The sequence below is a fragment of the Hemicordylus capensis genome, chromosome 1 (genome assembly GCF_027244095.1).
Source record: "Hemicordylus capensis ecotype Gifberg chromosome 1, rHemCap1.1.pri, whole genome shotgun sequence".
Lineage (NCBI taxonomy): Eukaryota > Metazoa > Chordata > Lepidosauria > Squamata > Cordylidae > Hemicordylus > Hemicordylus capensis.
Genome location: NC_069657.1, coordinates 386,634,308 through 386,648,696, shown reverse-complemented (window position 1 = coordinate 386,648,696; position 14,389 = coordinate 386,634,308). Strand labels below are relative to the sequence as shown.

The window sequence follows — 14,389 nt, the reverse complement described above, 5'->3', positions numbered from 1 at the left end:
TTTCTCCCAACAAAAATATGATACAGTATGAGAATATGATGTTTCTATAGTTTGTGGGGTAAAGGAATCAAGTTTATGACCATTAAAATTCATTAAGTAGAACAATAAAATTCATTGAGTAGAACAAGCAGGTTTATGTATTTTTACACAATTATTCTAATGTAATATGTCATATTTCTACATAAACAGTAAAATACATAAACAAGTTACATAATATACAGAGCTTCAACTTAGTAAAACAATGGGAAACCAAAAATCTTTTTATACATGTAAATCCTTTTGGCTGGAGAGGAATCCTTGGAGTAATTAAAATCAACATCCTAAATCAGGATATAATATGCAGTAATATAGGAAATATCTTTATAGAGAAAGAGCAGAGTTCAAATCAAAATAACTTTTCTGAAAATTTTATCATGAATAAAGCCATGCTTTCCCTCACCACTCCACCATCCTTCTTTAGACATTCTGCTGTCATTGATCACTCAGAGAACCTTCTTTGTGTTTTAGCAATGCTAGTCTGACTACATCAAATGTAATAAGAAGCTCAGGTACACTCTATTAGTGAATGTGAATTGTGTCTAGCACTACTGATCTCGCAATTACATAACATTTGGGAAGTTTCTTGCTGTGATACAGATGTGTTAGTCATTGAAGAAACTTCCAGATGTTTCACTTGCTTGGGTTGTGATCAGCGTTGTCCCGTGCTGCCACTGTCAAAATTTCTTTGCTGGACAAATAAGTTTCTCTCTCCAAAGACTGAAGGTTTGCACACTGGAAGTAGTGAAAATGATATTTCCAGCACATGCATATATGAGATTGAGAGGCCCAGGTAATGTAATGTTACCACACTTCATTTTGCCATATACTGAAACTCTGAAATTTGCTGGCAAAGGAGATGCTTTGATGGTCTGGTGTCCCATTGTACTTAACACTTGGAAAAATAAAAAGGTTGTGATCATGTGAGAGCTGGCTGAGCAATAATGCTGGTTTTAACATTAAAGGTTCTGAACAGTTGGAGACTTGGTTAGCTTAAGGACCACCTATGCCCATATGATCCTGCCTGAGCCTTAAAATCAAGATATCAAGACTTGCTCTCTGGCCCATTATCTCAGGTTTGATTGAGGAGTACCAGGGACAGAACTTTTTTTTTTTTTTAGTGATTCTTTCCTTCCTATTTTCCAGTGAGCTTTGACAACTCTGCTTTTCTGCAAGATATTTAACTGAGGCTTTCTGAATTTTAATATTTTTACTGTACTGTCTCTGCTCTTTTCTATAGTTTCTATCATTAATTTTATTGTGTTTTCTTTGTTGTGGATGGCACCGTGTGGAAGCTTAGCTTCAAAGGGTGGGATATAAATCTGTGAAATAATTGTTGATGCATGCTTCATAAAGAATCATATTCACAACAGAAAGTAGTACTTGGGGCGGAGATATAATTTGACAGCCATTCTCAAATTGTCAATTAAAAGTGTTAGTATGCTCAGCTGTCTCCTGTCCCTAATCATTTTTGCAGCTTAAATCAGAGCTAGTACATCTTCAAAATTCAGAGAGCCGTGTTGGTCCATTGGGTGGGGGGCAGGGGAGAAGTTGGCTTTTACATAACAATCTTTGTAAGGTTACTTCACTGTGTTGTCAACATTTTTGTCAGTGATCAATAAGTACTTTCTTCCTCAGAGCTTCACTGTCATCTGCGGAAAGGGTGAGAGGTATCCTTTCACATAGTGTGGATGAATGTACATCTGTGGATCTTCACTGTTGCTCTCCAATAGTTGTGAGATCCAAGCTTGTCTGTTTTACTTAAGTTCTCCATTCTGCATTAATACATTTCATCCATTCTTCTCATAATGCTGTCTATACAGACTTACTAACTCTGCAAAAGCTACCTCATATAGCTGAACAGTTCTGGTCTTCCTCACCAAGTCATTTGCCCTGGACTTGGAAAGGTAACCAAACAATTTGTATCACTTTTCACTTCCGGTTCTATCATATCACAAGAACTTAGCTTAGACAGAGGATGCTTAATGACCTCAGTTCCAAGTATTTTGCTGTTCAGTCACATATAGTTAGATCTTCTTGTCTACATAAAAATCTGTAAAATTTAATAATGCATTTTATGTATGCATTAAAATGTATGTGATATGAAGATGAATGTTTGCAGAAAAAAGATCATGTTTTATTGTCTGTCGATTTGGCTGTTCCTCACAATGGAACCTGTTTTCTTTTTCATGAGCTTTCCAGCTTAGTAGAGTTGTACAGAAATGCACATTTTTATATCACTTTGCTTTTCTTTGTTTTCAATTTATGGCCCTTGTAAAAGTTCTGCAGATCCATTTCTGGGTGGCACACAGATATTTTAAAATTCTGTCTTACAGCTGGTCAAGATAGAATGACCTGCATCATGTGATGCCTCACATATGTCATTTGCTGGGCAACATAGCTCACTACCATCTTGATTTTGACAGAGGATGCATAAATGACCAGTCCAAAGATGTAGATTTATTTCTCTATGCCAGCCTTCAGAATGGCTTCACTGATCAGGTTAAAGACATTGGTGTCTTTGGCATTATCTCCTTCAATTTCATAAGGTTATGAAACTAACTAGGCAACCTGCAAAGAAAACATGAAGATTAAATAACAGTGTTAAAGAATGTTGATCTTCACAAATTCCTCAACCTCTGTCAAAACCCTATGTATTTTATTTTATACCCTGCCTTTCTTCAATAGAACTCAAAGTGGTGTATGTACATATAGTTACCAAGTAGTCTCCCATTCAGGCATTGACCAAATTCAATTTCATTAAGGTTGTGCATCATCATCATGTGCCTTCCAGATATTGAATGGTTTCAATACAAAAATAGCAACAGAGGGTTGCTATTTTTATGTGGCTATCTTTTTGGAATCTGTGCCAATATGGGGGCTCCACATCTGAACTTGAATGTGAACGTGATGTATACAATCTTGAAAAAATATATTAGCTAGGAAGAGAAAACATTTGGAAAAATAAGTGAAAACAACAGAAGAGTAGTTGGATGCTTTTTCAGTGACTAAAGATATGGAGAATCCCAGCCACAGAGGTCTGGTCAGAACTGATACAATCAATATGGAAATAAAGAAGTCCAGTAAGAAAGAGTGTATAGTAATTAAAGTGTGAAGTAACATGAGACATAAACAGAAATCTTGTAGGTGGTTCACACATTGATGTACATTGCTTTCCCTCATATCAACTGAACTATGGTGTTTGGATTTGGCATTGTGATATGAAAATTCTGTTTGTAGTGATTAGTCTGTGATCTTGCACTCATGTTCGTCACCATGACACAGGCTCATCATTCAATGGCCAACATCCCATCTAACCCTGCACTGACTGCGTCCAGGATATATTATAGTAGAAGATCACTTTAAGGATTGGAGGCATGGATAGTGTGTAGCTGTCCCTCTTAAAATACACATATTAGTGCAAGGTGGGGGCACAGTCTTCAGTAATACCTCCTTCCCTTTGCAGCTTCCAAAAGTGTATCCTTGAGGGTCCACCAACCCTGGTGCATTGGCACAGGGTAAGTTTGGACGTCAGCCAGTGCCTGCAGTATATGTGAAGCATCCCTTGGTGGAGATGAAGAGGAAAGGGAACATTTTAGCAATGTGGTGTAAAGGAAACATAGACTGTTTAACAGTAGAATGAGAGGGCCAAAAAAAAGGAAGTAATCAAAGACTGAATTTGGCAAACAAGGATGATGGTGACAGCTCAGAAGTGACAGAAAAAGGAAAGTTTGTGTAGATACGCTTACTTTTGTCATAGCACATGTAAGGCAAAATCAAGGTATGAGAAATGTAACTGATGAGTGTTAGGAAGCTAGTATCATAGTAGTGGTTAGAAGGCAAATGTGATTATAAAGTGATTATAAAGAGGTGGAGGGGGGAGGAAAGATTAGATGAGGTGAGAGTCAGTTATTGAAGGAAGCAACATGACAGAGTTGGGTAATAGGAGGAAGACAAATATGTTTATTGCTTAACGTTCCCCTTGAAAATCAATAGGACTACCTTAACTCTGGTGAGAATGTGCCTTAGCTACATGTGGTCAATTCTGAATAAGTCAGTATTTATTATAATAAAAAGTATCAGTGACTGGAGGGAGGGATAGTTGATAGCTGTTCCCCTTAAAATGCATATATGGAAACTAAGCTTTAGATTTTTAAACAATAATAATATGTCAGAGAACTCTAATGATTGAATAGCTGTTTGCATTGGCCAGGGTTTGTTTTTTTTTTTTTTTTAATAAAATGACGTAGTGTTACATCTATTCTATTTGCTTCTGTCACACATGTACAACTTTATTTATTTGTTTGTTTTGCTTTTTAGACCTACCCTATTGCTGAGGGCTTAGGGTAGATAACGTTAAGAAACTTTTTAAAAATATGTATTTAATAAATATTTATTACATATTTATAAGGGTGGAATGAAATTATTGCCTTGGTAATCAACATGCAGAGCAGATACATTATAAATCCATGTACTAAAACATCTGTAAAAAATTGAGGGCCTGAGCTTTGATAATGAGCCCTGTTTAGTATCCACAATTTCCACTGATAACTTATAAAACCATATCTTGTAGGTGACATTTATAAAGCAATGTTATTAATCGCTGCAAATGGTAGCCAACATGATACACAACCCACCATTGCTGTAATGCTCCACCCTGGCATTGCTACCGATTTGTAAGCAGCCCCAGTACTGTTCAGAACCAGTGGCTGCCTCTTGAAAAGCAAAGGACTACAGTAGTTAGGAAATGCCTAACTTGTCCTTTTAATGTCAATGGGACTACTTTGAGTAATTTTCCTCCTCACGTCAGCCAATACATCCAAGATCAAACTCCTTCTCTTTCCCCCCAAGCCTGCCTTTCTTTGTTGACTCTTCTCCACTGGCATCACCACCCACCCACCCTGTTGAACAGGCATATAGGCACATAGCCTCCGCTTTCTTTTTGACTCCTCTCTGTCCTTTGCCCCTCACATTCAATCCATTGCCAACTCTTTACTCCTTTTACAATTATTAGACTAATACAGCCCTCCCTCTGTTCCTTTGGCAGAAACTCTGGTCCATGTTGTGGCCATCTCTCTCAACTACTGTTATTGTATGTTCTCTGGACTTCCTTCCTTGTCTTGTTTCAATTCTCTCATCTCTCTCCAGCACTTTGCTTCACCTCTCTTGTCAAAAAGTCTATGTCCCCCTCCTTAAATCTCTATCCTGGTTTCCTGTCTGTTCCTGCATCTAGCATGTCATCCAACTCACCAGCCCTCAATGGCCTTACCCCCCTGCCTATCTCTCTGCTCTCATATCCCAACACATCCCTTCCTCTTTATAGCCTTTGCATAACCAGCTCCATCATCTTCAGCCATAAGAAGGCATTCTGCCCCGTCAAATGCCTCTGCTCTTTATGCCTAGAACCACCTCAAAACCCACTCTTTCCATGAAGACTTTGACCCACTTCCTTAGTCCTGTAACCAAGCCTAAGGAAGCATAAGTGAAACAATCACACATTTTCCCCATCTAGCCCTGCCTCTTGTTTCCTTTGTGTTGATTTTCGATTATGGGCCTCTTGGGACAGGGACATGTTTTTTCTCTTTCTGTGTACAGTGCCATGCACATAGGTGGCTCTATATAAATTATTGCTGGTAAAAACTGGTATGTTGAACCATGGCATGCAATCCAGAGGTTGTTGCTTTGCCACTGGACACATCCTTCCCCAAACATACTGTAGCCAGGGCCAGCTCAAGGGGTTTTGGTGTCCTCGACCAAAGTAGCCCCTGGTGCCCGCAAGCCATGCCCCTGTATCTGATGTCACCAAGCCCCACCCCCTGATGATGCCACCACCTCTCGCAGCAGAGCCAGTCTCTGCACTCCATACACATATGAGGAATATTTCTATACCACTTTTCAACCAAAGTTCCCAACGCGGTTTCTCTTTGGGAAATTTTTGTTGAAAAGCAGTATATAAGTATTCATTGTACAGATAGAGAAGGTTGAGAGCTGCTGGCCAAGTGCTGTGCTCCAGAAAAGCCAGGCATTTACCTTCTGCCATTGCTGCTGCTGCTAGGGATAGCACAGCAGCCACCCCAGTCCCTGTTCACCCTCACAAACCTCCTTGGTAGGTTGAGCTACTGATCCTTCTGTGCTTCATCCAGTACTTTATTCCTTCTCTTTCTCTCTCGCCCCAAGCAGACGTCACATTGCATTTTCTGGGCTGGCTGCACTGAGTTCCTCTGCTCCCCAACTGGGCAAGATCTGGACAGTAAGATCCTCTTGTTCCACTACTGGATTGGTCTCTGGGTGAACCCTGGGCACCACTTTTTCTTTTTGCATGGCATCACTGGTACTTGAGCGATGCAAGTGGCTGGTCCTCAATGAGGTTTAGTGGGTCTGCGAGCAGGGCTTCTGGATCCCTAGGTGCCATCTCATTAGAGCTTGCTTGAGCCTGGCTGCATGTGACCACACCGACATAGGGATGTCGGGCAACGTGGTTGCTCAGATAATTTCCAATCAAAACAGGAGTTTGTAAATCCTTGTGCACAGTAACCCTCCCAGTCCCAGTACTTTAGGCAAATCGTGGCAAGTGGGACTTGCACCACTGCACTTTCAAAGGGTTTAACTGCCCAACTTCTCTCAGGCATAATCATCTCTGATCTTACAAGGCCTTCATGCATGGAGGTAATGTCAGCGCCAGAATCTCTCCATCCCCTTTCCATTTATAATTATGCTTTCCTGCTGCTTGGCAGGAATGGCCAGGGGTGTGACTATAATAGGGCAAGGGGAGACAGTTGTCTGGGGGCCCACTGCCTTGGGGGGGGCCCAGAGGAAAAGTTACATGACTAACTCCCCCAGCCGCACACCCGCCTGGGCTTCCTTCAGTTGTCTTCATCCTCCGAAATTGATGTGAGTGTTAAGACCTGGAGCTACCAGAACAGCATGTCTTTCTCGAGTACCGTTAAATGACTTGCATCGTCCACAACTTACAAAACCTTTTTAAAAATAATTTAGGATAACGTTCTATTGTGGCACATTAGTTAGTTACACACACACACACAACTATGCTTTTTGTTACCACTATTCTGCCTCATTTAAGATTTCTTTACTTCATGAGCTGAGCTTCGGGCAGGGGGGTATTTTAAAATCTTGTCTCTGGGCCCACTCCAACCTTGCTACGCCCCTGGGAATGGCATTTTAATTTGTGATGAGAACACCCACAAGGAAGTCTTGTTGGGGTTGTTCAATTCATTTGAGGTCGGGCAGCTTCTGGGGCCCGTCTAGCCGATGCGGTGGCTTGCTCAGGAAGGGCCCCAGCAAGGGTCTGCACTTTACTGAATCCTCCAAACTGACTCTTAATACTCTGACTAAAACCGAATAGAAATCGCATTAATCTGTGTATTTACTCCTTTCCATCTTCTCTGTGCAACCTAGTTCTGGCTCTCAGTCAGCTTCTAGAAAGTTCTTGCAAAACAATTCAATTTCGATCGATCCCACCCACTGCCCGCCAATTGTGATGAAATGGGTGAATCTGTGCTTTCCTGGGATCTACCCTCAGTAGAGAGATTGCTCTGATCCCAAATCTAGGAGCATGCCGCTCCTTCAAGGTAGGCTGCCACCAGTTGAAGACTGATCTAAGCCACTAACCAGGCTTAGACACTGCTTCAACAACCTAGAACTATCTGGCCTGGGATTTACAGGCACTGTACATCCAGAGTCCACACAACCCAGCTCTAGACAACAAGATATTATTCTGAAAACTCGACAGTAGCATATGACCTTACAAGGCACATGGGGAAGAGTTTTGCAAGTAACCCCAGAACCTGTTAAATCAAACTGAAGCCACTTCTAAGTATCTGAACTTTATTAAGAAATAAGGGTTGCACACAGGATAAGGAACTGGGAGAAAGTAGGTTGAAATTGGAAACAAAGAAAGACACACAGGAATTCAAAAGAAAATACAAAAAGCATTTACTAACTGACTAGCACTGAGCTTTACCTTAGTTGTCAGAAGGCAGGTCCTTGGCTGAGAGAGCATTAATCTCTACAGCTTCTCCCAGTGGAATATCCACTTGCCAATGAAAAAGGGGGAACACTGGCCAGGACTTTGTCCTCTAGCTCTGAAGCCACGAGGAAGGGGGCAAGCTCACACCTGTCCCAAGTTCAAAGAGTATTCTAATTCCCTTCCCTCTGGGTGGTGAGATGCAAAGTGGCCCTATCTGCTGTGTCAGATAAGATGAGGAAACTGGTGAAGGAAGGGTCTGTTAGATGTTGTGGAGTGAGATGATAGAGGTCTGCTTGGTTCTTTTTGATGCCCATGAACCCTTGATGCCCCTTGTCCAGGCCAATCTGGCCAATGGCTTGAGCTGGCCCTGACTGTAGCTCCAGAAATATGATCTAGGAGCCAGTTCACATGTTTGCCTCTTAGGCTTGGTACATTTCCTGATCTCTTAACCATGGTAAGGGACTGGGGCTGCCTATGCTTGCACCTCTGCCTCTCTTCCTCTGGGCTTAACATACTCCTGGGGCTAACATGGCACACACATACACTGGCCACTTCCAGTATGATGCTGACCAGGGCTGCAGAGAGGTACGCTACAGCCCTGCACCAGTGGTTTGGAGCACAGCGCCAGTGGGGGGAAAGCAGCAGGTAAGGTAAGGGGCACCCCCTTAAAGCTCCGCACCTCCCGGGAGTGCACAAACCCATTCGTGCACATCCCTACTGTCTGGCTCTCTTTGTTATATCTGAGGTTGGCTCTTCTTGGTACCATGTGGTTATTTCCTTCTGCTGATCCAGCTGAAATGCCCAAGGAAAAGCAAGCCATGATCGGTGGGCAATTGTGGCTGACATCCTGTTGAAATGGGAGTTTAACATAAGTCCCACTGAAATTAATAGGACAAGTTAGCCGTGACTAAATTGCCCTATTAATTTTAATTGAACTTTCACTGAGTAACATAGTCAGGATGTTAGCCAGTGTTTTTGAGGGAGTGGAAAGTGTGTGTGTGTGTGTGTGTGTGTGTGTGTGTGTGTGTGTGTGTGTGTGTGATTGAGGGAGGGACAGAAAGAAATAAAGGAGGGCTAGAAGTGTGAATGGATTGTTGCTCCAAGACCACTTGCCTGCATTGGCTGATGGACTTCACAGGCACACCAAAGTTTCTATATATGTGGCACCTCACTATGGTAAAATTAGCTGTGAGGTCTGCTCCATCATGTTTAAAGTTAAGGTGGGGTCCAATTGAAAGAGTAAAAGGGGTGCAGAGATGAAGCCTCCATCATTCAAACACTTTTCTTACAGCTGGGCTCATTTCCAGTATTCAACCTTAACTGGGAGAAAAGTGATGTTGTGGGATGGGTGAACTTCCTTTGGCTCAGTTCAGAGCTGGGCTCAGGCAACTGAACCACTTTCTCCAAAATAGAAGGAAATACCTTATTCTTTTCTGAGCCCAATTCCAAATCGGGACCATGTCATTGGTCAGTTTGAAGAAGGCAAAGGGATTCCAATTCCTCTTCCCAACACCCTTCAAGCCACTTAGTGCCACCCCTTCCACTACTCAGCCCACGGTGCTGTTCTTTCCCCAGATGTCTCCATTGTATCCAGGCCAGGCACCTGGAGACTGACTGATTTATTTAAAAATAAACATGCCTGCTTGCCTTCACTTCCTTGTGAACACTGCCATAACAATGTCCCAGGCACCAGGAAAAGGCACCCGAGTTCATACTGTAGATATCAGGTGCCTTGCAGAACTCGAATGCCAAGGTGGTGGTGGCTGGGTGCCAGGAAGGTGCACCAGCACAGATTAAAATCAGAAGCAGAGAAGAACTTTGACTAAAAATAGGTCTCACTTTTGAATGCCACTGAGCATTATAAGCGAAACAAGTTCATAATCTGAGGCCAGTATTTGCAAACTTTGGCCCCATCATTGCTAAGGACAGCAAAGAAGTGGGGGTGGGAAGCTGATTCATCTGCCCTTTTAAGTTTTTAAATCAACCCTCCCCACAATTAATCTATGACGGGGCAGACCTGCATTTTAAGAGATGATCTGCTCTCATCAAGTCTACTTTTGCCCTAAGAGGCTAATATAGTAATGAGTTAAAGATAGGCCATGGTTTGTGCAATGATAGATTTAAACAGAACAGTGGAGTGAAGAAAATTTCCATGTACTCCGCTTTAATAGGAAAGTATCCTAGTTGATAGTTACTGATATTCATGGCAAAGGAACATTAAGTGCAATAAAACCCTTTTTGAAAGCCAGCAGACTATTCACTTATTTATATATACAGATATAGTTATAAATTACCTCTGTCAGTTGGGCATGTTTACTGAAGTCCTTGACAAGCAAGCATATTGCAAACAACTTTACAGCATGGCCATTGCCTCACTGTATGAAACCATCTTTTACAGATGGGATCATGGACTCATTAGCTGCATCCTTAATTTTAAAAAGTTTATAAAATTAAACATTAATGAAAACATTAATAAAACTGAGAAGCAGCAACATTGCTTTTTGATTTTTATTCTGAAATATGTTTTAGCTTTTCAGTTTGAAAAGAGTCCTCTAACCCATATTATTCTATTTTTAAAAGGTTACAAATCATAAACACATCATAAAATAATTGCAATAAAATGGCTATATTTCAGGATTTTTGTAGAAATAGTAAGAAAAATCTTCAGAGTAAATCTCTTTAACTCGTAATTTGGGTGAGACACAATTACTGTAGCCTACCTACATGTTCATAAAGAAATGTGATCACATCTATTTATTTAAAACATTTCCCCAAGGGTTGAAGCAGCTTCCAATAGAAAATAAACATAAAAATTGCAATAAAACCAATGATCAATAAATACAATTGAATCAACACTGGCCCACAATGCCAAGTCAGCAGCCACAGGCCTTTTGGAAGAGGCAGGTTTTGCATCCTCTCCAAAAACCGCACGAGCACAGCCACTTCAAATCTCCCGGGGAAGTAATTACGATAGTTCTGCTCCTTACTACCAATGCTGTTATCTGTGTCTCATATGTAAGGGGAAACCCTTCATTTTGACATATGCAAAATCAAAACAATAAAATAAAATATTAGAAGTTACAAAAATGAATTTCTCCCCCCACCCCCAACAATGCTGAACCCTTCAAGGCTGACGAATCCCATGCTTCAGCTATTGGACATTCAAAGAAGGGATAGGAGAGGAAGCACTTCTCCAAAGGCAAGATGTATATAGCGTCAACCCTTTGAAAATATATGCATTTGTCCCCTTTGGAGTAAGACTTGGAAGAGGAAAAACGACCCACAGAATGCCAACATGGCTCTGAGACTGGGGCCTAACCACTTCACAACATCTGCAGGTTGTGAGGCTCAATTCTAGTGTGGGAAGAGACTTTTGCAAAGGTTTAATTATTTAAGTTCTTCAGGTCAACAAGCTGAAACAAGATAACTGACAAAACTTGCCAGGATTTTCATTGAATGAAGCTGGTTTTAAAAGTTAAAACTCCCAGCAGCAGTTCAGTGTTATGGCTGTGATGCACGGGGTGACAGAAAGAGAAAAACCAAAGGGGGGATTCTCAGTCGTTTAGTAGAGAACCTGGGTTGCTTCTTCCTGTGTTTAAGTTCTCAGGGGAAAAGTTAATCAATTGCTGATGATGTAGTAATGCCCTGTCAACAATTATTGTTTCAAAGGCTTGTGCTCCCCCCCGCCCGCGGCCAAAAATACCTTTAATGGTGATACTTGGTTCCTGAAAAACAAGGCTTCCATGAGCTCTAAACATTGTTCATGTTTAGCAGCAAATAACAGAGCTCATGTTTTAGGGCACGTCTGGGTTCCATCTCTTCTCTTTCCTTGAAAAGAGGTGGTAGGTTTGTGCCAGCACACTGTTTACTCTGAATTTTCCAGATTATACAGGGGGTGGGCAGCTGTATCAAAACAGGAAGCTGGCTTTGAGTTATTAAAAACAAAAAAGCCTCTGGCGCAAAGGCTGCTTTGCAGCTTTTAAACTACGGCTATGAATGTCTATAAGCATCTGACTCCTCGAGCTATATTTTAGCATTTCAGTGCAGCCAGTAGGGGCTGGGAGATCTATTGATGATTATGCACAATGCTGAAATATATTTCTATGAAAACTGAGGGCAAGTTATAACTGCCTGCTGTTTTCCTCCTCCTATCACAGCAGGAGTACATGGCAGCAGTGCAAAAATGCCCAAACTGCAGAACCAGATGGACAATCAAGGCAAACTCAAACCTCTTCCTGTGAAAGTATTACAAGGGCATGTGAATATTCCTCCCCATCAGTTTCCAACTCAGACGAGAGGCACTTCTGTTTATGCCTGCAAGGACCCAGGCTAGCATCCAGTACAGTTCCATTGGTCTTCGCCTCATCAAAAGGAGGAGCCAGAGGCAGGCAGGATACCTTCATGAGCTTAGGCTTTTCGGGGCCACTTTGTACACGATGTAGGTGGTATGCCTGCCACCCAAACCTACTTCTGTGCAGGGACTGTAACCTGCCCGTGACAATTAGATGCAGTGTGTGGAGAGTCTCCATGCCAGCTGTTCATGACTCCCAGGAAGGTGCAGTGCTGCCATGGAAACTTACCACAGAATTGAGCCAACCCATATGGCACCGCAGTTTGAAAATACCGCAGCTCCCTATGGAGCCCCCATCTGGATATGCTTTTTGGCAATCCCGCACTACCTATATCACAACGGCAGTGGACTTTTGAGTCTTATTTACAAGGCACAGTGGGTTCTCTCGCCTCTCCTGATGGAGCCGGGGTGGTGGTTGCCAGGCTCTGCTTCCCCATCCCAAGCTCACTTTCACCCCCTCCCGCAAACCATCAGAGGAGGTTGATGGTACATACTGCACAGGGAACCACCGATCCAAGCGAGAGGTGTGCACAGCTTGAAAGCCACTCCAGAGCATGCCTGGGCGGTCGGCAAAGGCAGGAGTGCGGCATTGCATCGTTCCCAGTGTGTGGTGACATGGATGCTCTTGCAGTCTCAAGAGCCAGTGAAGGAGAGTAAAGAGAATGAGGAGTTTCTCTGTTGCCTCGTTTATTTCTTAACTTTATATAGGTAACTTGAGAAAATAGTAGAGCACTTCTTAATCACTTGGGCTTCCATTTGACTCATCCCAGTGCATGCCTGGGATGTGGCCAGGGGCATTGCTAGGTTACTTACAAGATCTGAGGTCTGGGCCCACAGCCCCCCTTCTGATAATTAAACTCAATTATCCCCCCCCCAAGAATAATGGCATATGTTTTAAAAGTCTCTAGTATTATAATACAGCATGTACTAAGGTGGAAGCAGCAGAGAGCTAGGTGAGCTCTCCCATGCTCTGTGCAGGTGCCTCCAATGCAGCACTTCCTTTCCAGAAAAGGTCACAGAGGAGGGAGGAGGCTGATGAGATTTGGGGCTCTGAGCCATACACTGGGGGCCCGTGCCCCAGGGGTCACCCTCTAATGATTACCCCTGCTAACTGGGCAAAGAGGCACCTTTTAAACGTGGTGATTCTCTTTATTTAGCAGGGGGAGAGTAACTGGCCCTATCCACCCCCAACACAGTACCTCCAGTGACTGTTGCTGGTGTCTATCTTGTGTTTCTTTTTAGATTGTGAGCCCTTTGTGACCCATCTTATTTATTTGTTATTTCACAGTGTAAATCACTTTGGAAACTTTTGTTGAAAAGCGGTATATAAATTGTTGTTGTTGTTATGATAGCCCTGGTGGTGATCATTCCACCTGGCTGCCCCTGGAGGCCCCTCCATTGAGGGGGTCAGCTGCCATTTGGCTCCTCCCATCCCTGCACTGCTTTCACCAGTGCCCATTCCACCTTGTTCTGTCAGAAGAAGAGGTGAAACTGGGATCCCCTGTCTGCTGGCTCGGCTGTGACCAACTGCCATTGGGCTCTCTCCCTCCCAGAATTCTGCATGCAAGTTGGGCAAATGCAAGAAGTGCATAGATGTGGTTACATCCATTCTTGAGTCATAGGTCCCCAAAAGAAATCTGAATATGTTTCTTAATCCTCAGGGCCTTAGCTGTATCTCATTTTAGTACAGACTTAAAAGGGTCAAAATACACTGACATACCACGCAAAGTGCATTAGCCCAGTAACCTTGCATGCAAGTTGTGCAAATGCAAGATGCTGTTACATGAGAGTAAGATCATTATTTTAAATTGCTGAACTCTTGTGGAAAATCACTTATATATTGCAATGGTACTGGGCTGATGTACCCTTGCATGGTATGTCAACCACCACACAGAGTCTGGTGATTTTTATCTTCCACTTTTCAATAAAACAAATCAAATTACAGGTGTGGGTGTTTTCAAGGAGGAAAGACTGGGTGGGGGGAGAAGGAGCTGCTTAACCCTTTATTTGCCAGC

At 42.5% G+C, this 14,389-nt stretch overlaps 2 protein-coding genes across 10 annotated transcripts in view; one reads left to right on the top strand and one right to left on the bottom strand.

The window, feature by feature from the left end:
* AKT3 (AKT serine/threonine kinase 3) overlaps positions 1 to 14,389 on the top strand; it is a 357,028-nt gene that overhangs the window by 321,124 nt on the left and 21,515 nt on the right. The gene's annotated exons all lie outside the window — the stretch shown is intronic.
* Positions 115 to 14,389, bottom strand: part of SDCCAG8 (SHH signaling and ciliogenesis regulator SDCCAG8) — a 231,402-nt gene continuing 217,127 nt past the window's right edge. For all 9 annotated transcript variants that reach the window (XM_053301744.1, XM_053301752.1, XM_053301670.1 and 6 more), the window contains one exon: positions 115 to 2,607. In XM_053301744.1, coding sequence (XP_053157719.1) covers positions 2,599 to 2,607 — 9 coding nt within the window. In that variant the 3' untranslated portion in view covers positions 115 to 2,598. The remainder of the gene's footprint in view (positions 2,608 to 14,389) is intronic.